This window comes from Hevea brasiliensis, chromosome 5, assembly GCF_030052815.1.
Source record: "Hevea brasiliensis isolate MT/VB/25A 57/8 chromosome 5, ASM3005281v1, whole genome shotgun sequence".
Classification (NCBI taxonomy): domain Eukaryota; kingdom Viridiplantae; phylum Streptophyta; class Magnoliopsida; order Malpighiales; family Euphorbiaceae; genus Hevea; species Hevea brasiliensis.
Window position 1 is genome coordinate 114,171,313 of NC_079497.1, and position 25,446 is coordinate 114,196,758.

The 25,446-nt window shown below is 33.3% G+C and overlaps 4 protein-coding genes across 5 annotated transcripts; 2 read left to right on the top strand and 2 right to left on the bottom strand.

Moving 5' to 3' along the window:
• The first annotated feature begins 3,612 nt into the window (after positions 1-3,612).
• LOC110654672 (uncharacterized) lies at positions 3,613-8,607 on the top strand. Of its 2 annotated transcripts, XM_021810737.2 has the most exons (9): positions 3,618-3,756; positions 3,904-4,105; positions 4,797-5,294; positions 6,237-6,414; positions 6,832-7,114; positions 7,507-7,579; positions 7,648-7,738; positions 7,831-7,910; positions 8,140-8,607. In XM_021810737.2, the coding sequence occupies exons 2-9, from the start codon at positions 4,025-4,027 to the stop codon at positions 8,386-8,388; spliced, it is 1,533 nt and encodes a 510-aa protein (XP_021666429.2). In that variant the 5' UTR covers positions 3,618-3,756; positions 3,904-4,024; the 3' UTR covers positions 8,389-8,607. The 2 variants fall into 2 exon arrangements, with proteins under 2 accessions (XP_021666430.2, XP_021666429.2); XM_021810738.2 differs by having other exon boundaries at positions 3,613-4,105; positions 6,865-7,114.
• A 1,250-nt stretch (positions 8,608-9,857) lies between these two features.
• On the bottom strand, positions 9,858-16,548 carry LOC110654671 (uncharacterized). The gene is made up of 11 exons (XM_021810736.2): positions 16,192-16,548; positions 15,421-15,735; positions 15,230-15,338; positions 15,044-15,137; positions 13,897-13,984; positions 13,702-13,785; positions 12,189-12,285; positions 11,999-12,086; positions 11,796-11,901; positions 11,614-11,706; positions 9,858-10,708 (listed from the first exon to the last, which is right to left on the bottom strand). Exons 1-11 carry the CDS (start codon positions 16,360-16,362, stop codon positions 10,310-10,312), a joined length of 1,644 nt encoding a protein of 547 aa, XP_021666428.2. The 5' UTR covers positions 16,363-16,548; the 3' UTR covers positions 9,858-10,309.
• A 1,894-nt stretch (positions 16,549-18,442) lies between these two features.
• LOC110654670 (fasciclin-like arabinogalactan protein 11) lies at positions 18,443-19,457 on the top strand. Its single transcript, XM_021810735.2, has one exon. It carries the CDS (start codon positions 18,533-18,535, stop codon positions 19,253-19,255), a length of 723 nt encoding a protein of 240 aa, XP_021666427.2. The 5' UTR covers positions 18,443-18,532; the 3' UTR covers positions 19,256-19,457.
• Positions 19,458-20,202: 745 nt separating this feature from the next.
• Positions 20,203-24,818, bottom strand: LOC110654669 (dnaJ protein P58IPK homolog). Its single transcript, XM_021810734.2, has 9 exons — positions 24,567-24,818; positions 24,234-24,399; positions 23,706-23,907; positions 23,354-23,514; positions 23,176-23,269; positions 22,690-22,902; positions 22,505-22,585; positions 20,889-21,107; positions 20,203-20,698 (listed from the first exon to the last, which is right to left on the bottom strand). The coding sequence occupies exons 1-9, from the start codon at positions 24,682-24,684 to the stop codon at positions 20,498-20,500; spliced, it is 1,455 nt and encodes a 484-aa protein (XP_021666426.1). The 5' UTR covers positions 24,685-24,818; the 3' UTR covers positions 20,203-20,497.
• Positions 24,819-25,446: the final 628 nt, after the last annotated feature.

The window sequence follows — 25,446 nt, forward strand, 5'->3', positions numbered from 1 at the left end:
GGTACGTAGAGACCGTTGTGGTTTTATAACGTGAAAACAAAACCAAACCACAAGGAAAACACTGTCGCCATTAGGAATAGCGGTTTGATTTTAAATGGAAGGGCGGGCCCAATGGACAGCCCGATTCTGCTTTTGGGTCTCTCCATTGTAAATATAAAGCTTTGGGCCTTTTCTCAAAAGCTTAATTGGTTAACTTAATTGGGCCTTTAGAAAGGGCAAACAAAAGGGTACAAACATAATAAATTAAAGCAAAATTCCAATATAGATATAAACACATATATCTAATTTCATATAAAATTTACTGAAATTGGTAAAATGTTAAAATTTATTAGTGGTGCACATTGGCAAATGTAGATCTCTCTTTCTCTTTTGACTCCTCTTTTTTCTTGAAAATATTTTTGTATATATTGACCCTTAAGATAAAAAAACAAGTTGTGTATTCAAAAGCTTATATATTTTTAAAAATTTATTATAATTTTTTTAATAATAAATTTTATAAAAATAAAATAGTATAATTATAGTTTTAATTATTTATACAGAAAGAGAGAGAGATATATTTGATAGTATTAGTAATGATATATTCTCCTTTGATGAATAGCTGCATCTAACAATACATGTCCATATAATGCAGCTACTGATCCCAGATGAGTGATAGCTCTTTCTCATAAAAGATCATCTTCAAAATAATTGTCCTTTTGTGGCCTCACTTGTTATCATATCCTATCATACCACAAAACTGACTTTTTTTTTTAATTAATTTTTGCAATTAAATATTTTATTATTAAATTTTGTTTCAATCAAATTATTAAAAGCTAATTCCATTATTTTCATCAATAGATGATGACATCTTTCTATAATTTGTTGAGGCTGCAAGAAAATGACATCTCAGTTGGGCATTTTGTTTATATAAGTACATTACATATATTATTAAATAATGTACCTATCAATTTAATATTTTTTTTTATACATTTTGACTTTTGTTTTTTAAATTGCATATTATTAAAAAATTAAAATTGTTAAGTGCTACAGTTAGAGATTTTAAGATGTTATCAAGTTTTTTTTTTTAATGCAAAATTTTAATTTTTTTTAACACTATCCTTTAATATATGATATATCCAATTAGTATGTAGCACAATTTTTTATTAAAAATACATAAAAATTAGGTTATGTTAGTGAGGATATGATGCCAGCAACATGTTATCAATTATTTAAAAGTACACATGTCAAAATAATAGAAAGTCAACTCATATATATAGTGAAACAAAGAATTTATCTATGTGCCTATTAATAATATTAATCAATATATTTTTTTAATTTTAATATATAAAAATAATGTAATGTTTTCAAATTTTTTTAATTATTTAAATTTTATTTTTATTATTTTTATCTTATAAACATTTTAATAGATATTTTATAATAGAAATAATTTATATATATATATATATAATTAATGTATGTTAATATACTATATAGTAATTAAAAAAGAATATCACGTGTTAAACTCTTAAAAATATTTTCTACTTTATATAGATATATAGATTTATTTCAATTAAAAAATTTTAAAATATTAATTATGAAGATGGGATGAATCCTATAAGGTTTATATATATATATATATATATCATCCTTGGCCTCATCACTTCAACAATTTTCTAATTCTCTAAGGCACGTTGTTGGCTATGGAATAAATCAATATTTTACATCCACTTGAAAAGTAATGTAAATAAAAATCAAAGAAAAGTTCAACACTAAACTCAGGAAGCCAAAACTTTCATTTTATTTTTGAAGGCAAACAATAAGTTTTATATAATTAAAATAAAAATAATGAGAACAAAATAACAATTTAATTTTACTTGTTTTATAAACAATAATAATAAAATATAAATAATTAATTATTGTTAAATAAAAATTACTTTAATTTAATTATTAAAAAAATAATTTAATTCATACTAATTAAATAATAAAAATATATATTTATTTACTTAAATATATATTTATTTTCTTATTTAGTAGAATTAAGTTCGAACTGTTTCTGTTTATATATATATATATATATATATAAATTGGGATAAGATAGTTGCACCCCTTAAATACAAAAGCATATAGTTATTGTCTCCACTCTCCATGTCCATAAATAAGTTGGATTCTTATCTTTCTCAATTTTCTTGTAAATGATAATAATTTTTAAACAAAATTCTAGTAATTCATTTTGAATTAAATTTTGGATTTACTTATAATAACCATTTATGTCAATGCCACCTTCAAATTGCCTGTCTAAATTGATGGCTGTAGCCTATAATTAGTTGTTGACAACTATGAAGATAAGATTTATAGTTAAATATCAATTATTTTGTTATTAAATTAATAATTTAATGATTAGTATATCTCTCGAAATGTAAAAAAATTAAAAATTTTAACTTTATCAGCTTATACATATATATATATATATATATATATATATATATATATATATATAATAAATTATAATATACAATCTAATTAATTTAATTTTTTAATAATTTTATTAAATTAAATAATTTTAAATTAAATTCTCTCTAAAATATTAAATTCTTTTAATTTAAATAAATAATAAATTATTAAATATAATCAATATATATATATAATTTTATTCATAATATAATAGATCTCATATTTTTGTTTTTATAATATAACTGTTTTTATATTATTATGTAGTATATTATTTTTTAATATATTAAATATATTTAATAATTTATTTAAATATTAATCGGAATAAATTAAGGTAAATTTTAAATTATTTAATATTTAATATTTAATATTTGATCCAATTTCTCTTCTTTTCTCATGGGATATGCACTAAGAAGAGGACTAATTGGAAGGAAAAAGAGGGGTACGACTTATTAGGACAAGAATAGGGCAACCAATAACATTCATGCTGTCACATCTCAATAGGTTGTAATGATGAGAAAAAGACTTTTAGCATTTAATTATAATAGCCACTCTCATAGTGCATAATTAATGAATAATATACTATTTTTGTAATGATTGTGAGTTTTTGCTTTTTTTTTTTATATATATAAACTTTAATTAATTAATTATGTATTCATATTTAGATAGAGAAAAAATATATATATATTTAAATAAAATTATAATAATTTTATAAAAGCATGCTACACTGGCACACAATTTGATTTTAACATGTTAAAAGTGAAATTTAATTTTATTATATGAAAAATGATATGAAAATACCTTTACTATAAATATTAAAAAAATAAAAACTTAGCTAATTAATCTAATAAAAAGGATATACATAACAAGCACAAATATGAAACAAATTATACAAAAAATGTGAAATTAGATTTATCACATAAAAATTTTAATCCATCCAAAATGTATTTTCAAGGCTTTAGGTGAATGTAGAAAATAAGTTTAATATTTATAATATAATTAGTTGTTTTATTTTTATTTTTTTATTTAAATTAATATTCTATTTCAACTATAAATAATTATACAACTTTTTCCCTTATGAATATAATTTATGTAATGTGTGTGTATAGTATTTATATAAAATAAAAAATTTTGATAAAATTATTATAATTTTATTAAGACGTCGAGTTCTATTCATAAACACTTTGTGCGTGCGTTCTACCTAAGAAAAAAAAAAAAAAATCAAAGTCTTAACGATTTGCCTATCTGCTTATCTAGATAAACCCTCACCTAAAATACCCTACATTGCTCTTTCTCTCTGTCTCCGCATATATGTTTTCTACTCGAGTGGTTGGCCTAATTTTATTATTTTTATTTATTTAATTTTTTTTAGGAAAAGAGTATAATTCCAATTCTACTTGGTAATTTGCCAATCTCCCTCTCTACTGTCCAAGCATATTGCTTTCTCAGTTTCCTCCTTGGTTTTCCTCTTTTCAGCTTTTACAGGGTTATTTCGATAATTCATTTTCTGCTATATTCGATCACACTTCAACAACAGTACTTATCACCTGTTTGCCTCTGCAAATTCTTGGTCTTTCAAGAATTCATTTTTCAAGATATGGGAAATGAGGAAGAAGCCATGACCAACGACTCCATGGAAGCAGATTCCAGCCACCCAGTTGATCCTCCATTTCAAAGGGTATTGCTTTCTTGTTCCTTCCTTCCTTTCTTTTCTTTCGCTAGGTATTCACCGTCTGTTTTTTCTTGTTTATTCTTTTTTTTTGCTCTGCTTGTGCAAAGTCTCAGCCTGGTATTCACTTTTTAGCTGTATATTGCCTGGAATTTCTCTCTCTGTGGCTATTTTTAGAAATCGTGATTTTGCATTATCCCTTGCATCTACTCGTGGGTTTTGAAAAATTTTTCGAGGCACGTTTGATTTTTAGAACACATGTTTCGGAGAATTAATTCATGCTCTTTCCATGAAGAACAATTTAGGGAACTAAAGTAGTTTTCTTGATTAAATTTGGGTGTATTATATTGGTTCCAGTTTGGTTCACCAGGACATCCTTGTTATAATCATTACAATGGTTTTCTATATATTTTCCAATGGTGTACCTTAACAAAAGTCAATTGACCATGTTTCAAATCCATTTGCTCCACCCTTTCTCCGACTATCATGGTTGTCTCTTTAGGAGCACTTTTTGATTGATCAAACATATATTTTTCTGTAATTCTATTGTCTTTTGTTGATTGATGTAGCAGGCATTTTGTCATTAATCTGTAATCTTGCTGTATAAATGATTGGTAGGCACCTGCTTTGTTGAAGAAACACAACATATGTTAAGTTGTATAACGGTGTGTGGCAAATTTTCTTTGTTCTTCCTTCTTAGGTTGCGGGTTCACCAGAAATAACTGAGGAAATGACAGAGGGTTCTCTACAGAGCCCGCAAGACCTTGTGTTAGAGATACCATCAAGAACTCTGGAGGATATAAGAGAAGATTTTGTGTCAATTCAAATGCCTGCAACACCGAGTCTTACTCCCAAAAGGGTAAATTTTTCTCCCATCCCCAGCCCCAGCTTTATCAAAATGAATGATTCCCCAGACCCCTTTACATCAAAAAGTAAATCAACCATAAGAAGTCTCCTTCCAAAGTTAAGTTTCAAATATCGGAGCACTACATCGGATATTGAGAATGCTGCTATATTAGCACTAGGAGGTTCTTCTGCAGCAATAGAGAAGAAGCCTTTCCTTTCTAGGACACTGTCTTTCACAAGGTTTTTTACTCCCAGGACGAAGAGAACATCATCCTTACCTGTTACCCCTATTTCTCACTCTAATCCAGAGTCTACGCATGGAGGGCATGCATACAATCCATCAAGTTCTGCTGTGAGTATTAACCTTGCTTAAATGTTAGAACATCATGATCTGTTTAAGAACAGAGTTGTCATATTAGTAGTCCAGTGATAAGCATCATTACAGTGAAAATATTTGACTACATCGCTTCACTTATTGTGTGAATGCCATATTCTATTTGATTATTTACAACAATCACAATATTGCACTTGAGCCAAAACATTAAAATTCACTTTCTGATCACAATGCTTCATATTGTTTTTACTGATTAATTAATGTTTAAGTCTTGCCACATTGGCAACTCCACTTGCTAACTTAAACTGTGTTCCAGAACTACCAGGAAGTTGCATGATTTTGTCCATTTAAAATCATCATACCCCACAGGGATGGGATCATGGGAATGCACCACTCATTGAAGGGTTCTCTGGTCTTTTCTATTTTAAATGCAACATATCTGCTGCTTTTTAGCAACCTCAAAGGATCAGAAAGGTGTATGAAAATATGATCAATTCCACCTTCCATTTAATTTTCCCAGTAGCTAGTTTGACTTGGCTTCTAAATCCTAACAGTCCGGCTTTACACCATACAATACACATTCTTCATTGGCAGAGAACTAAACACCTGGATCCCTATTTTCCCTTATCAAATATGGTTTGATCATGACTTGAACTTATGTAAATAAATATCTAATTATGGCATTTCCAATGATTCAACACTTTGTTATTGTTAAGCATCCTTTTCATCTGATGCATTCCCTTGATCTTTCATCTAATGATGCTGCATCCTTATATCTGAGTAAGTAATACAACATTATTTAATCACTATTTAAACCATAGACACATTTATGTTTGCCACTTGTTTGGTTTTTATTTATTTGTTTCTGTTTATTTTTTAAAGTTGCATTTTACATACTTGCAATTTGTTATTCAATTTTCCACTAGATTCTCAAAGATGTCCCATGTTCCCACCTTACAGAAAGGATTTGCCCAAAAACCAATTCATCGTTCACATTCTGTCCCAGAAATTAACAAAGAGGAAAGCATAAGGCAGATGGATTCTTCAGGTGGCATATTTCGTGTGATTCCAACAACTCCACGAGCTGCTGAGGTGACTGTCACAACAGCATCAAATATGTCTCCTAGGGATGATAATGGTAAATTTATTCCCATAATTGCCTCAACTTTATTCTCAGATGCACTACCCTTTCAGAAAATGAAAAGGCTATAGACATAGAGAAGGCCAAGTTGGATTTTGTTGTGAATAACAGCCTCTTGTATTATGTAACCCAATAAAACTTGATACACTTGAGATACATAGATATTTTAGCTGGATGTTTTTGGGAGTAAACTACAAAGTCAGAACAAATTTAGCATCGTCCGAGGAAATTTAATTTGTGGAACTACTTTAGCTCGTTAATAATTACTCTGTACAACTGGAAATATAATAATAACAATAATAATGTTTTAGATATTACTAATAGCTTGCATTTTGAGCTGTCACCTACTGTTCTTACTGTTTTCACGTAACTTGCGATAACCAACCTTTGCCTTATCTTAGCCTTGTGGTTCAGATGAAAATGATGATAGTGGTGAAAATATTCCAGAAGAAGAAGCTGTTTGTAGAATCTGCTTGATTGAACTGGGGGAAGGTGCTGACACTCTCAAGATGGAATGCAGCTGCAAAGGTGAACTCGCGCTAGCCCACAAAGAATGTGCTGTGAAATGGTTTAGTATAAAAGGTAACAAAACATGTGATGTGTGCAAGCAAGATGTAAAGAACCTACCAGTTACTCTTTTACGAGTGCAAAATCCTCGAGGAAATGGAGCTCGGCCTATTGAGGTTGCTCAATACAGGCAAGTAAATTATTCTTCATCTGCCATGCATTGGAACTTGATGCCCTTGGCTTTTCTCCATTTCTTTCCACAAGCTTTCTACTAAATATAAACAACATTTGCTTTACTGAAGCAGTTAACTAGATGTATGATAAAGTCCTGCTTGTAAGTCTCATGATTGAAAACTTTCTGTTTATGGTAGTTAAGCAATGATTGACTTATTAAGTCCATTGGTGATTGAGAATGGGTCAAAAACTTGAATTGATCTTTTTGTTGGTTGTCTGCATCTCTTTGCCAATCAAGAATATTAAAAATCTTTCATAATTTAATTAAAACATTAATTAGGCCGTGGATATGCTTGGATTCCGTAAGGTCATCTAGGGAGATGGTTTAACCTAATGCAAACTTTTCAGGGTGTGGCAGGATGTTCCAATTCTTGTCATTGTCAGCATGCTTGGTTACTTCTGTTTTCTTGAGCAGCTTTTGGTAAGTAGGGAAACTTGTAAACCCAGCTCTTCTTGCATACCATAGTTCCTAATTTTTCATGTCGACAGGTAGGGAAACTTGGGTCTGGTGCAATTGCCATTTCTCTTCCTTTTTCCTGTATAATGGGTCTTCTTGCATCCATGACATCTACAACAATGGGTAGGGCTAAGCTTGCATCTGTGTGTAGATAAATGTTCTTTTTCAGTGGCTTTGATGATCTCATTGTGTATTTCTTTGCAATTTGTGCTCAGTAAGGAGAAGGTATGTCTGGGTTTACGCCACAACTCAATTTGCATTGGTGGTCCTATCTGCTCATCTTTACTACTCATCGGTAAGTCATTTACAGTGATATTTCAGAAATGTTTAATTCAACTTCACAGTAGGATGGTTCTAATAGGGAAATAATTTTTTCTTCAATTAAACCCTGACGGACTCGATGTTTCAAGTGTAGTTAAACAACAATTGGTCTTTGGCTTCTGAATCATTAGACAAAAACCTACTTGGTAAAGATTTATAATATTTACACTAATGGCGTCATATGTTTTTTGTGGCACGTTCAGCTTCATATGCAAGGTGTTCTATCAGTTCTCCTAGCCACGTTCACTGGGTTCGGCATTACAATGTGTGGAAGCTCTGTGATAGGTGAGATTTGCAGATGGAGAACAAGGCGTGCTCAAGCAAATCAACAGCATGGTTCTCAGGGTGAGACACAGCCACATCAGCCTCCTACAGCTGCTCATCAAACTGTGACAAATCCTAACCCCCAAGACATTGACATAGGAGATTCAGAAACTACACGCGCCGGCTAATTTGGTGTGCATTATGATGCATTGCTGCCATAGCCAATGGCAAACAAATGAAGGGTTTCAGCTGTGTTATAGGTGCATGAAATGTATATACGTATAAGACATGCAATCTTCCTTTCTTCTTCTTTGTCGTTTTTATTTTATTTTTGTTTTTATGAAATGAGTAGTTGGAAGTGATTTAAATTCGAAAGATTTAATCTATTTTCTTCAATTTTCAATTGATTTTTCATGGAAATAAGTGCAGAAAGCATGTCTGTCTAGTATCTGCTGAAACTGAATCGTCTCCTAAAGATAAATAGAAAACTAGTAAAATTTGGAAAATGTATTTGTCCAAATTATAGACATGCATCTTGCGTTTTGAAGAACACATTCATTCTTCTATAAGATCTGAGATATTTTGGATGCAAAATAATAGAAGATGGAGAATATGATTTTTAAAGAATATTTGATTTTTTTTTTTTTTAATTGGTAAACATGTATATGGTGAAGTTGCTTTCTTGACATTTTTTCATAAATGAACAGGCTAAACCCTTTTTTTTTTCTTTCCTAAATTTAACCTAGCAGAACAACTGTAGAATGATCAGATCTCTGGAAGTTCTAACTGGACTATCATTATTTTCTTTCTGGCATATATGAATTGTGGTTTAGGCCGAAGTCTTGGATGTTGATTCTGGGTCCAGGTTTCAGTCTTGGCTACTACTCTATTGGCCTCCTAAGGTTTTCCATGGATCCCACAAATACAAACGGCAATAACTACAAAATGGAAAATAACCCTCAGTTTCAATGAACCATTTAATCCCAGAGCCAGCAGCATTTTTTACTTGGCGTAATTCATCACTCATACTCACATTACCACAAAATTAAGCTTCTCAAATGCTAATAATAATGGCAAAGGAAAAACATTTAGCAGTTTGGCTTGCACTAGATGCTGTAATGCAAAAAGTGCACCCAGGGCGAACTATTTTGTTCTGGATATTCGCAAGGCCACCAAATACTTGGATCATTGCAATGCAATCATCCACTCAATACATAAGCAATCATGTTTTTGTTATCCTCCTTTTGTGGGCCTATTTAGGAGAGGGAATAAAAAAAAAACACACACACACACACACCATCCAAACGATATAGAAGTGGAAAAAGAGCAATCTAGTCATTTTCACAAGCACTAAAAAAAGCTATTGGTGTCAATAGTCCTGCTAGTCTTCATATAAGTTCAGAAAACAATCAGTAGTTGCTGAATAGACGGGGAGGAATTAACATGATACAGTTCTTGTGTAGCTTGATGGTCAGAATACACCAAAGCAATCAAATATCCTACCAGCCTAGAGTGTACTATGAACTACTAACATGGCACTTTAAGCCTGCATCTCTTCACATACTTGCACCTTCCTCTCAAATGGTTTTCTATCAAAACCCCAGATTAACCGAGTCAAATTAACACTACCAACAAATAATCTTACCCAAAGCCAACAGACATAAAAGTCCCTTCTAGTCATTAAATGAAGCTGATAGTGCTACAGCAGGGCAGTTGATAATGTCCAACAAAATTTATATGGCAATTGTGGCATTACATTATCAAGAGAACTAATTGAAAACTCACCCCTAAGAAACACAAATCTCAAAGGAGTAACTTCCAATTATTCCTGTCAGTAATAAAAAATATAGACGTACCCTTGCAACAGCCATTTTTGCACTTACAAAGAAGGTCCTCTCCCTCCCAGCTCTTAATGCCATCAATAGCATTTTTATCCCTAAATATACAATGGAACCATTTGATTGATCTTCACTGAAATCAGATTACTTTTTCCTCAGTGTCAATTGTGACAAGACCAACTGGCTGAAAACAGAATGGCCATACTAGCAAATTAAAACAAATCCACAAAGAAAAGAGACTGGTTTTGCCTAGCATCTGATGACAATTTGGTCATTGCTTATAACTAGAACTGCCAACCTTGCTTGATAATGAAGGCTTGTCCTTCAAACTGCTACTTAAAATGGTCTCAGAATTGCCCGACTGGCTTTCTGCAGCCCCAGGCCTCATCCAGATTTTTATGTGGCCCTCCCGACAAACGGTAAGAACAGATTCATGAGTAAATATCAAACCAGAAAGTGGTTCAGTGTGAACACGATGAGCAACTAGTGGGGAAAGCTTTGGTACATCTCGCATGCTTGGAGCAGGTTGCAGGGTACCAACTGGAACAGCACTGTCCCAGTGTGAAGACTGACTTCCTGTACTGAAAGTGGGAGACCCACCAGGAGGGCACCGACGTAATGGCACAACAATCTCATCCATTTCTAAGTCCCACAACAGCAACTGCGTGTCCTGTTCAGAAATAGGTAAGTTGCATCAAGATTAATTATGGGAAGCTCAAAGCATACAGGTACGAACATTGGGAAAAAAAATTATACATATATAAAAGACTACAGATCACAAGTTCAACTTCACTGCTTTAGGCAATCTTCTTCACTTTGCCCAAATATCACAGCCTCTTTCTCAAGTGTTCAAAAAATAAATCAGAAGGCAAAATACATCTAGGGTAAACAATTATCTATAACTTTCCAATCTCTCCTTTTGGGTAAACCTTATATTCTTCTAAATAAAACGTATGAAATTTCATCACTTCTTATCTTGCTCTGAATCAATCTTTTCATCTGCCCTCACCTACAAAAACTTCACATTGACATTTTCTGCTTTGGCAAACAACACGGAGTGATAACTTTCAATCTACTCAAACAGTTGCTTAAACCACATCCTCACACACTCCCTAATTCTAATACTTCCCAGAATTAAAACTCCGTATTATTGGTCTGGCTTTCCATTGGAGCTCATAAGCATCATGCAAGGTTCAACATATTGCTAACCTCTACTTTGAGTCAACCATCAACCATCAACCATCAAAAAGTTACTTTTGTGCTTATCAATCCAACCTACCGTTTAGTTTTTTTCATATTAGTTCCACAAAAGTTCCTCACAATCTATGCTTACCATATCTGGCTTAGAAATTAAATTGCAATCAGCTACCTATGCAGTGCACACAAATCAAACCATTGTTGATAATTACCTACCTGAACTGCCACATTGACAGCATGCAAGGATCAAACATATGTGACTAGAAAAAATAAATATATTAGGAAGTTGAATGTTGACGTTAATAAATAACTACTTGAAAGGAAGAAATCTCCATGAATGTTTATTTTTTAAGACAAACCAATAATCCTTCTAAATACCTGACCAACAGATCCAAACCGATACATTACAGTCTCTCCTGCACCATCTGAAGTTGGGGATGACCAATACGAATCAAAAGCCACTCCACTCACCTGCCAACGTCATAAAGGAACTCAATAAGATGGTCATGATCATACGTAATGAATCAACAAAAACCACTGTTATTCAATGAGAATCTTACCCATGAGTTGTGCCCCTCACCCCACGCGACTACCTTCCGATCTTCCATACTCCAAACTTGAACTAAATCATCTTCACCTCCAGTCAAAATGTATTTGCCATCCATGCTGATAAACAACTTTGTCAATCACATAATTAAAAAAAGAAAAAAAGTCGAACAAGCAGAAACAGGATGGGGTTTGAATATCAGTAAGAGTCAGATACCTCCAAGCACAACATAGTAGAGCACCGTAATAACTTTTCCCACCACATACAAGTTGTTCCCTGGAATAGTCAAAAACTCGTAAATAACCTGCATTCAGTAAATGGCTAAACTCAATCAGGTTTACTAGCACAAATGGGCAAAGCAAGATGCAGAAAATTGGACGCAAACAATAGAAGAATGATATTATACCGTCTCTTCCAACAGTTGCTAAGTAGGCCCCATCTGTTGAGAAAGTGATGCTATTAATTGAACCTTGGCAAATATGCCATCTGGCAATAGGGTTACTCTGCATATAGTATACAGAAGTCAGGAAATGATAAGCGGAATTAAAACAGGAGTAATTTTCCAATCCAGATGCATATGATCCTTTAATGCTCTTGCAACCCATCATTAAGCATCAAAATCAGCTAACCTGTTGCAGGAACATCATAATATCACTGCATGCATGTCCAACAGAAAGCACAAAAAAAAAAAAAAAAAAAAAAAACTAGGTTTATTCCCTATCTCTACTGTGCCAGCACCAAACATGCATGAGATCCATATGCCAAAAAGACAATAGCTATACTTTCAAAGGCACTATTCATATAATGCAGAAAGGAAAGAATACACACAGGAATAACTCAGAGAAGCAGTAATCCTGCAAATGTTGCTATGCATATTAAAGAAAAAGAGAAAAAGAAAAGCGCTCACCCACAAATAGGTCATAAATGTAATAATTCAACTACAACACTACCCATACATGATTACACATGAGTCTACCACTATGCATTATATATTAATTACTTAAAATGACAATTGGGAAAAACTAAGTGAGGTTAATAGACTCCCAATCCCAACTTTTCAAGTCTATCAACCATCAAAGTTTAACTGCTGCGAAAATTACTGCAGTTGGTTACATGAAAGTTTACAGTGTTATGTTGAATACTTTGAAATATGTAGCAACTACTTTGGCACAAGCCAGAATTTAACAATTCACAACTTCAACTGAAAAACTTACATCTCAAGTTACTTACCAGCCCTAGAATATATTTCACACAACTAATTGCATCCCTCAATCCAGTTTGTTTACACCCAGAAAAACGGAACAATGGTACCCATAAATTAATTACACACACACACACACACACACACACACACACACACACAAATTGAGATATACCCGCACCATCTTATGCAGAGGTATATATATTTTGTAAAATTAAAATCTAGACAAGAAAATGACCCTTACTGAAGTTTACAAAACTGCTTCTTTGAAAAGTGGGTGTCTCTATACTTCTTAAATCAAATTTAAATTGGCAATAGAAGAACAATGCTTTCAAGCCTGAGATAAATTAAACAATATTTTGCAGGCAGTACACATCTAGAAGGAGCTATACAATAAATAGTGAATACATGTCACATGGAGTGAATTATCATGCAAGCAAACGATATTACAAAAAGTGGTATGCTGATGCCATTTTAAATTATCAAAAAGATCACAGAAGCAATGTCTAATCCCATGATCGAAGGCAAAGATAAGGGATCTTGGAACAAGGATATTCTGTTTTCAATTCTCAATACAGAAAAAAATTGCTTTGAGTTTTGAAAAAAATTCTCAGTATAGGTTGCTAAGTGCCAATTTAAATTAATATGAGGAAGCATTGATCAAAATAAGAATATAAACAAGGTATTTCTACTTAAAACTAGACATCAAGTGTTGTACCTTACTATAACGCGCATGTGCAACAGAAAATTGGGATAGATCTTTGATAATGGGGAATGAAGAATCAGCAGCACCATCCTTGCTCTAGAAAATGAAATTTAAGTAAACCTCCAGATCACTGGATACAGAAACTTGAAATGTGATAATTAAGTAAGATTTTTCCAAAAGTATTTCTTTTTACTGTTTGAGGCTTGCCTTCTCATAAACGTACACATTCCCATCAGCATGAGCAACAACAAAAGCACCATCACCTCCAGGCACCCATGCAATACTCATACAACGGCTGTTGAAAAGAGCAGGTATTAACAAGACTGATCTCTAGAAGGTCTTCTAGCAATAGTTCTCATATAGAATTCGAACAACAATAACAACTAAACCTTAATTCTTTTTTGTCATCTAACTCTGTTTGAGACCAATTCCGCATCAATATTAAAAAATTGTATATCTTTTGATACTAGTTCCCTCCATGTCATTTTAGGTCTCCCTCTTATCCTTCTCACTCCTTCCACCACTAACTTATCACATTTCTGTATTGGGGCATTCAATAATCTATGTTAAACATGACCAAACCATCTAAATTGATCTCTCTCATTTTATCCCCAAAGTGAGCTACATGTACTTTCTGACGGATGTAGTCATTCCTAATCTTATTCATTATCATATAGAAATCAAACAAATAAAATAAATATTGAATAAATGTCATGTTGTGATTAAAGTGGTCTATTTTTTTAAAACCCGTAGCCATCGGCAATACAGCAGTCAAGGCACTATTCATATGAAAACTTTCTTCTCTCTAGCAATCAAGTCTTTCCATATTTTTAGGATCCCAGTCTAAATAATTCCTAAATGAATGTCTCATCCCATTCTATGATCCTAAAATAATTACATTTGTACTTTGTGAAGAAAAACAAAAGCAAAGTACCATATTAATACCATAAGCTGCTGTGAAATTAATAGTAAATAGGGTGTATCAGGACTTTTAACCAGTGGACATTACAACTACACTTCCATTGCCTGTAAACTACCTTCACTCTTTCATAGTCTTGAAACATACAACATGCAAGAGTTAATTTTGTAAAGAGTGCCACAATGCTGTCCCTTACAGTTAAATCATCTAAAATTGTCGAGAATTTCTTTTTTTTTTTCTTGGCAAATTTCCATGTAGCATCATGAGTTCATGACCAAGCTAATTTTGCAGCTCAATGAAGTTGCATGCATACACGCAAGTGATATTCAATCACTACATCTTCACTTCAGGAAGAGAGATCTCAGAAAAAACAGCATAAGGCATAGTAGAGAAGGAAAAAAAAAATGATAGGCTTTAAACGAGAGTAACTCTTGCCTGTTATTCACAGAACCATCTTTGTTATAATGATGGGCCCCAACAAGCTTCTTTCCAACATCCTGTAATTGCTGTCTCAGTGACACTGAGTAGACTACATAGTAAACATATAACCATTAAATTTAGACATTTACACTTTCTGCGAAGAAAAAGAACTGCAATTCAGTTTTGAGTTAAAGATTTTACCATCACCAGAACTCAACCCAATAAGCAAATCATGTCCATCCTTAGCATCTTGATCAAAGGCATGGCAAACGGGGTTTGAATTACTAAAATGTATTGATTTTATGGGATCCTACATTGAGCAAGAAACCTCTCAATTAGCAAACCAATACTTTCATCACACATAAAAATGGAAAGCATAAATACCAAATTACCTTATCTTGAGAGTTTAAATCACTTATAAAGATCACGTCCCCCACATTGAAGACCAAGTAAGTCCCTTTTCCATCAAAATTAGGATTGATCAGTGAATTACTTGAACTTGAAGAACCCAATGACCCAATCCTACTACTGCCACTAACACTTTTACTCCCACCATTCCCTCCAACAAAACTTAGTGCACGGCTTCCGTTACTAGCCCCCAACAACCTGGCTGCAGCGGATCGTACCCCACTGCTAGCACTGAAGCTTGACGATGGGGCTGTAGGGGTTGATGGGGCTGGCCTGTCCTTGAGATTAGCGAGAGTTACCTGGTAATAAAATTAGTTCAAATTTAATAAAATCAGATATCATTAAGCTGTTGTGTAAATGAGTAGCATGAGAAACACCAGAAAAACAAATTTGGGCACATAAGCATAATATTTATTCAATAAAATGACGGAAAACTCTGGGAGATGATACTCCGCAAATCCAACTATTGATTTCCAAAAAATGGGAACACAAACCCTAGAAATGAATTAATTAACAATGGTAAACCATCTATAAAAAAAAATCCTATCCTAAAATTAACGCCCATAAATATGTAAGTACAATATAAAAACGCTGCATAAAGAAATTAAAACCACAAGCGCCCATAAAAGATACATAGCTTTAACAAATGGGTACCGACCAAATCGCTATAAAAGTGAAAAAATATCCAAGAATAGCTCCACGTAATCGAATTGACAAAACGGGCAGTGATTTAAACAACTGTAGAAATTAAGTACCTGAGTAACGGTTTTGCCATGGGCAAAATGAAGCAGACCAGAAGGGTGTGTCTTCTCGTAGTGGAGCTTATAACGCCCCTCCGGCGTTTTGAAATAGGTTTTTAGGCCCGGTGACTGCGTGTTCCCCGATGCCGATGACGTCGAAATCATGCCGTTGGTGGTACTGATCATGGCTCCGCCTATTATTATATACCCGAGAGCATCTGATCATGACACTAGGGTTTCGTATTTTAATTTGCAGTCTGTTTTGGTTTAATTTTCTATTTTGTGGTGGTCTTATCTTTTAGGAAGAGAAAGGTGTGTTTTTGCTGTGCTGTTTTGCTATGCTTTGTGCTGTTTTCTGGGTCTTCAATGGAGATCAAAAGAGGGTTTAGATCGTCTGATTTGCGGTTTATGAAAACATCCGATATGTCCTAGTTTGACTTTGAAGTATAAAAGTCAATGAAATAGACGGTGGAGATGGTGGAGGATTTTCATGTGCTGACATGTGAAGACAGCGAAGGAGATTATGGGCTCCATCTTCCCCTTTGAAGCGAAATGGCTTTTGGTTTTCTGTTCCTGATTTTGGAGGGTAATTATCACAGCCAACAATTTAATTTTATGAGTTTTTATAAAAATTATTAAATTTTAAATTTTTTTATAAAAATTATTATGATTAAAATTTAAATATTTTTAAATTAATTTATTAATTATTTTATAAATAAAATTATTTAATTATTAATTACTGCTAAGATAGAAACGAATAAAAAGGAAGGATTTGATAGCGACACAGATAACGAGATGTATTTTATTCATTTTATTTTTTTTGAAGAAATTAATAGAATAATATAATTTACTTATAAAATAATTAACAAATCAATAATTTAATTCAAAAATTTTTAATTTTTAATTACAATAATTTTTATAAAAATAAATTAAAATTTAATAATTTTTATAAATAAAATTAAAATTTAATAATTTTTATAAAAATATTCATAAAATTAAGTGATCGCCATATAATATTCACCTTTTTTGGAGGAAGGAAAATTGCACTTTACATCAAGGTGTATCTTACGCAAATCATGATTTTCTCGAAGGGAGAGTATATAGTAGATACACATCAACAGGATAATAACAATATATTCTTTATGTGCCCAAAAAGGGATTGTGAACATTACCACTAATTTAATAGGCTCAAATTTGAATTTCCGTCTTCCAAATTATCTATAAAAAAAGTGAGCCCAGATTTCTTAAAATTAAATCAATGGAGGTGATGGACCTTCTGGCCTTATTATGAGCAGGCTAATTTTAATCTAGACTCCGGACCCACAAGAATTGGGTAAGGCCTAAGGGGAGGGTGAGGACTAAAGGGCTGGAATTGGGGATGTAATTGCCAATTTGCCCAACCCAAGTCAAGTCATCTATGGTCCAGCTGAAATTAGCTCTTGTGCACGTAGGCCCAAATAACAGTTTTGTGTTCATTTTCTGACAAAACAAAGATCTTACCAAATAAAAAATGGTGGCTTGACTCCTTTACCCAAACTACCATTTGATGAACAGCTTTAAAAGCAGGCAGCACTGTAACTGAAATGAAATGTCTTATCTAGCCAATCCAATTGCATAAAATTGAATTATGCTATTGTATTGGCTAGAGAAGCCAAGTTTGTTGATTAATCTGTCATGATTAATTTTGTGAATCATTTACTCCTGACCAACATGCCATGCCATTTGACACTTGCCCTTCTTATGCAAGTAGATAATTTTTTCATGAATAACCATATGTGTTGGGAGATAGAGTTCACTCGCAAATTTTATAATATCAAACACTTGCAAATTTTATAATATCAAAAGCAATTAAACAGTTCATTATGGGTTTGTTTGATAATTTTCTATCAACTTTATATAGAAAAATTTATGAATTGTGGGAAGTTCTTCCAAAAAATTGCTGTCATAATCATTAACAACCTTAACTAATGGTTGCATTGACTACTGGAAACTTGAATCTGAAGGCTTCTTCTTAAAAGTTGTCCCTACGTATAAGCAACAACATCTATGCATCATTTCTTCACTGGAGCAGTGGCTCCCCACTCATACTTGAAATCACATACTTCATTGTACTTCCTGCCTTGCAAAGCAAATATCTCTAGAGTTATCTACCTTAACAATAAAGACTTGAATGGAGGTTCTCCAGTCACCTTAATATTTGGACCCTTTCACCTAACTATAACAGCCACTAACCATCTCTTCTTCCCCCACTCCATTATATATGCCCCCTCCTTTCCCTCTCCCCACACCTCACTCTTCCTCATCACTACTTGTCTAGCAAAACAGAAAAGTTAGACCACATTCAATACCTACAACAATGAGAAAGCTACTTTTCTCCCCAATCCTTCTTTTCTTGATGTTCTTCTTCCTCTATTTCTCAACTTCTTCTGCTCAAACTCCTTCCCCAGCCCCATCAGGTCCAACCAACATCACAGCAGTCCTTGAAAAGGCTGGTCAGTTCACAACCTTTATTAAGATAATGAAAAGTACTCAGGAAGCTGACCAAATCAACACACAACTCAACAATTCAAATCAAGGCCTTACAATATTTGCACCACCTGATAATGCCTTCGCTAATCTCAAAGCAGGCACACTAAACTCTCTTTCAGACCAGGAAAAAGTCCAATTGGTGCAATTTCACATCCTTCCTAGTTTTATTTCCATGTCACAGTTTCAAACTGTGAGTAATCCTTTGCGTACGCAGGCAGGTAATAGCGCTAATGGTGAGTTCCCATTAAATGTGACAACATCAGGAAATCAAGTGAATGTAACAACAGGTGTTAATACTGCAACTGTGGCTAACACTATATATACAGATGGGCAGTTAGCTGTTTATCAAGTGGATCAGGTCCTCCTTCCATTAGACCTTTTCGCCGCACCTACAGCGCCAGCTCCTGCACCTTCAAAGCTTGACAAGGTCATTCCTGCAAAAACACCCGCAACAACTTCTGATGATACCCCTGCTGATGCTTCTGATGCAACAACCACAAGGGTATCCTTTGGTATTGCGCTTATTGCAGCAATTTTTTTGATGTTATGAGTTTTGTTTTCAAACAATGACGCGCTACCCTGTCATAAAATGGACTGAGTTGAATCATTCTTTTCAAGTACTCTCCTTCTCCCTGTCTTTCTATATAAAATGTACCATGATTGTCTTTCTCTCACACTTGATTTTGTGAATTTACTTGGTGATTTTATTGTTATTGCCCCATAAATACATTCTATAGTTTCTTTTTTTCTAAGATTCACCCAATTATGTACTCTAAAAAGATGCAAATAAAATCTTACAATTAACAAGTGATCCCATATCAATCAGATCCACCAGGAATTTTAAGTTTAGAAATAAAAATCTAATAGCAGCTTGCCTTGAAACATTGGCTAGAGCATACCATTCAAAGCATTCAGTAAAATAAATAAATAAATATATAAATAAATAAAGCTAAATTTGTATCGACAAAAACTGGCACTGGCTTTAAATCTGATAGCTAAAACCATCTTGAAGCTGGCAATGGCAGGGCAACTATGCCCTTGCACTGCCCCACCCAAACTACTAAAACTGAAGCATCTATGGCTCTTAGTGGTAATAACAGGTCCATTGTTGCATATGATTTCAGCATTTTCTTATACGGAATCCAAGCAGATAATATTTGCCAACTCCAAATTTCTGAGCCAAGAAACTTTGTTGCTGTGAAATAGTTTTTGCCATTTGGGTCATTTATTAATTTGGCCATCTTTAAATGCTGTTGAAAAATTTAGCTTTCTGCTCTTCCTCAAATTCAAGGGTCAATCCGATAAAAGTTTCACACAACTATTTTCATAATCAAATACTAAATGGCAACACAAGTCAAGGGCAATCTCTGCTAATGATAGAATTTCTAAAGAAACTTCTATAGAATTTGCTTGTATGTATAGAATGTAATATTTTCAAGTTAGAAAAACAAACATACAGTAACAATAATGTTGTGGAATAACTGAGAGGACGAAAAATTCAAACATGGCAAATCAAAGCCATTGGCAGATTGTGATTCAGAGCAGAGTCAATAAGATGATGATACAAAGATGGCACAGGTTTCATGATATAAATGAATTAGCTCATCAATTTCCATAATCAATGAAATACAAATTCCAGAATTTTGAACGCTATGGGATCAAAACTTTGTTTTCGGATACATCAGTAATCTAATAACAAGCCTCTTTTAAGGCCTGAGATAATCGTGTTAGTGTTAATCAAATTGGTGTTAGGATGGTATCATGAGAAAAAAGACCCCATGTTTCACTGATATCAAAAATGGAATTGAAAACCGCCAGGAAAACCTCCATCAAATCCACCAAAACCCCCTGGAAAGCCTCCTTCAAACTGAAATGTGAATTGTTGACCTCCACCACCAAAAGGGTTGAAACCACCACCTCCACCACCCATTCCCATTTCTTCTAAGTCTTCTCCTCTATCATACCTTGCACGCTTATCTTCATCACTAAGAACCTGTGGAGTATAATACAAGCATCAAACATGGGAACACATCAACTAAGTTGATTTTTTCCAAGTAAATTACTTTGGATCCTTAGCAAAACAAAATTTAACAGGATGTTTTGATGATTACTGGCCAAATGAAATACCTCATAGTAAATGAAAAAGAACAATAAAGAAGAGGAAAAACATCATAAAACCACACCTCATATGCAGCAGCAATATCTCGGAACCTGGCCTCTGCTTCTTCTCTATTATCAACATTCTTATCTGGGTGCCATTGCAAAGCAAATTTTTTATAGGCACGCTTGATCTCAGATGCAGAGGCAGTCTTTGATACTTGCAAAATCTTGTACCAGTCTCGCCGTTTGCTCATCTTTAAAGCTTTCTCTGCCCGCATTAATGTTTCCCTTATATTCATATCCTGCAAATGTTCACAAAAATGTAGGTAAAGGGAAAAAAAAACCAAAGTACCTTCAAGAGACAATAATTTATATACCACTGATACATTTTTCTTTGATTTTATACAGTCCTTCATAAAAATAATGCAACTTGCACCAGTAGAATTTACAGTTTAGTTTACATTCAAACATTAGGAGGAAGTTTCCCATTCTCAATGATTTTACAAGAAGAAACAAAAACTCACTAGAAGGGCATAATCCATTTTGAAGTTTGAGGCACAATGTGACTTAGTTTCCGGTAATAACCATTTTATTGATTTTATTGCTAGCAGGCCTTCAAAAGCGAATATAAGAGAAATAATATGACCTCCCACAGTTATTTAAGTACTCTCCTCAGTCCTCACCCACTGGATATCCAATGTTTAATAATTTGGGAGTAATATTTGCTAATTTAGTTATTTTGATCTCTGCTTGATCTTCGGAAAAATTGTGTTATGGACGCATTGTGGGACCCCTCGGCAAAGCAGGTTGAATTTTCGAGATTTACTTCCTATTACTATTAGATATTAATTCTTGCTTTAATTGAGTTATTTCCTTTTCAGAATTGTAATCCCTCTTATACAGGGATTGCTATTATTTTAACTTCTAATTATAGTAAAATTCCAATAAATCTTGTGTAAACCTCTCTTATAAAAGGGGTCACTTGAATTAATAAAATCAAACAAAATTATTTTCAACTAAATTGAAACCTAGACTCTCTTCTCCAACAAGTCTAAAGTTATAGCTCCCTTTTAACGGGCTCATGTTTTCAGCAACAATAGGTCAAGGAAAGAATCAAGGTAAAGCAAAAGTTTCAATTTTTGAATCAGATTTCATTATTAATAGGCTTGTGACTAAATCCTGAGCGAGAAATCATAACAAATTGTCATCAATTTCTACTCCAAAGTTTTTACATGTGCTGATTTTTAAGCTCAAAATAGATTCAAATAAAATGCAGTGAAACACAAGCACTTCTAAGATAACATACAACATAAAAACGCAATACATAATCAAAGGATTTAATGTTTACAGCTATTATGAAATCTTTCATTTTTTGACCCTCACAATATGGGGAGCCTGGTACACTAGGGACGCCCTTTTATTCATCAAATTCACCGTAAAATGATAAGAAAAACAATGCACTCACCATATACATTTTAATCACTATTATATTGACTTAAAAACTAGTTTCTGCAAAACTGGTTTATAATTTAAAAGTGATGCTATATTTTTTAGCTATGGAAAGGTTGCTATCACAACTAAAATTACAGGTGTTAGATGCAACAAATTACAGATTTTTAAGTGCCAAATTAGCATCCCACGACATGATCCTGGTATCAGACTTTAATGAACCTCAAATGAACTCTGTATTGGGACTAACCTGAGGTGATTTCTCAGCTGCTGATTTGAGATCTTGAACAGCTCCTTCCCAGTCCTCGATTAAGAGTTTAGCTTCACCCCTCTGCATAAAAGTTATTTAAGAAAAAAAAAAAGTTAAAGAAAATGCACACAGAATTCCATAAACAATTCCAACAGATTAGGTGGTAAATAGGAATGACAGCAGACCTGAACTAAAGCTTCAAGAAGCTCCCCATCAATGTTAAGTGCTTCAGTGCAGCTATTCAATGCTTCTTTGCCCCTGCCAAGCTTGACCAATACCTTACACAAGCCTAGATGAAGATGAATATTATATGAAAGATGATCAGGGTCCAATGCAAGAGCTGCTTTATAGTCCTCTACTGCAACTCGCAGCTTGCCCTTATTTGCATTATCTTCTGCCTGAAAAAGAAACAGAACATTGAAGAACAAATTACAGCAGATCATGAGATTTGAAAATAGACCCATCAGGCCTAAAGAATGTCACTTGCATAAAACTAGGAAGATGCCCAAATCCACTATACTCTCTCTCTCTCTCTCTCTCTCTCTCTCTCTCTCTCTCTCTCTCTCTCTCTATATATATATATATATATATATATATATATATATATATATATATATGTGCTTTTAGGAGCGATGGGGAGAGAAGAAACATTACAAGTTTAGTGGACCTACGCTTTTAGTCTTCTTGAGTAAATTTTTCAATGCAAAATACGCTTTCTTCAGCTCACCATGTTCAGGATCGAGACGAAGACCTTTTTGGAAATGCCTGAAAAGAACCATATTTGTAAAATCATAATTCCAAGAAAAGTTGGCAAATGTTAAAAATTTATCAAAAATCAGTTTCACTCACTTTGAAGCAACATCATGATCCGCTAAATAGTAGTAGGCACGGCCACGGAGCAATAATGCCTCCAGATTACTTTCATCTTCCTTGAGAATATATCCAGTTTCAGAGATGGCAGCAGAGTAGTCTTTAACTGCTAGCAGCAATCTAACTTTTAGGAGTTTAGCCTGCAAGAAATAATTCATGTGGTGTCATTAAACTGCTAGAGTAGGGGAAAAAAGCTCCTGGGAAATGATAATAAGCTGCTAAAAGAAGATGCTCCTACACGAAACATAGTTAACAACAAATTACAACATTATAAAGTTGTACAACTTCTTGAGCGTGCAGTTCTTCTATTATTATTTTCCAAAATATTTACCTTTGTGCATGCTGGAGAAAAAACGAGTACAACTTTATCTATATATTCCAGAGATTTTGCATAATCGCCAGAATCAAATAGAGTAAAAGCCGTATCTAGAGCACTCTGAGCCTGATGTAATTGAGAAAGCTCCTTTTCTGCTGTTGAATGTCTTGGTTTTAGCTCCAAATATTTTTTATAGCTCTTTTCCGATTCTTCATATCTACATTAAGAAAAAGGCAGAATCATAACTTTTCCCAGACATAAACTAGAGAGCAAGGACGAGGAACTGAAAGGTAATCCTCAGGCCTTTGTAATTTTCTGAAAAGTGGAGGATCGATGTACATTAATGACCGTGCTTTAATTTTTTAAGAAAGCATCAATTCAACAAATATGATTATTGTATTAGCATAAATTTAAAGCCAAAATAAACAACCGCAACCAATTTAGCATCTTGCAAAGCAACAGCCAACGAAAATTGTATCCTTTTTCGACTAGCACAACAAAAGCTTAAACTTTTGAAATTATAACTAAGCAATTGCCACCCACCTGCACAGTTGACGAAGAATAGAAGCTCGACGAAAATATGCTTCTGAAAGTGTTGGATCTGCTTCAATGGCTGCATTAAGATCATCAAGGGCCTCGCTATAACGCTTCACCTTTACACTTCGCTCCACCTTTTCAAGCAACTCCGCAACATTCCCACTTTTCCCATCTGAAATTTAAAAAAAAAAAATGTAGCTAATTCCAATCCCATTCAAAAAAAAAAAAAAAAAATTGAGTACAATGTTCTAAGGCATTGCTCTCAGGTGTTTCTCTAGCAGTAAATCGGAAAATCAATTAAAGACCCTAATGATCAAATTGCAAGCAAAGACAACGTACCTGAAGCAGAAACGAGAGGTTGGAGAAGCAAGAGCTGGCAAACGAACACAAAATGAAGTATAAATACTGCATAAGCCATTCCTCTCCATGCCACACCATGCAATCTCACCATATCCATTCTCTTCCTCTCCCTCTTCTTGTCTCTCTGTGGAGATATCAACAAGCTAAGAAAAATTTCATATATACAAATCTGGGATTTTCCGAGTATGAATTGGAAAGGGACGAGGATTTTCACGGAGACAGATTGAAGAAGCCGTGGAAGGATACGCTGCGTCGATACACGTAGCTAATACCTATCATTGTGTTACACGTGGACTCTCTTGGAAGCATATTCAGATGTCGTTTCAAGTAAAATTGTGCCACGTCTACTTTGCAATGCCCTTTTCTGGACTAGATTTGGGCCTAAATGTTAGCTATTAGGCCTATAGGCTTCCAAGTCCGCGCTTGTTCAGCCCAATAAGGAAGCATGAGATAGGTAAGAATTTTTTTTACTTTCATCTGCATATTTTGTTAATTTTTTTTAAATTAATATTTATTTTTTATTATTTAAATTTAATACAAGAGTTTCATTATTAATTTTAATAATTGGTAGCATATGATTGTATAGGAAATTAAAAATTTTAATAATTGTTTATCTTGTACTATAAAATTGTAAATTAATGCCTCAAATTATAAATTGTCTTTTATTTTAATTAGTTAAAAAATAAAATAAAAATTAATTATTATTTAGAAAAAAATTTAATTTAATTGATTATATTGGTTTGCTAATTAAATATAAATTCTATTTAATTAATAAATATAATTTTATTAATAATTTTTTTAATTGTATTGAAAATTAAATTAATTAACTATGTTAAATTAATTAATTATGTTAAGTAAA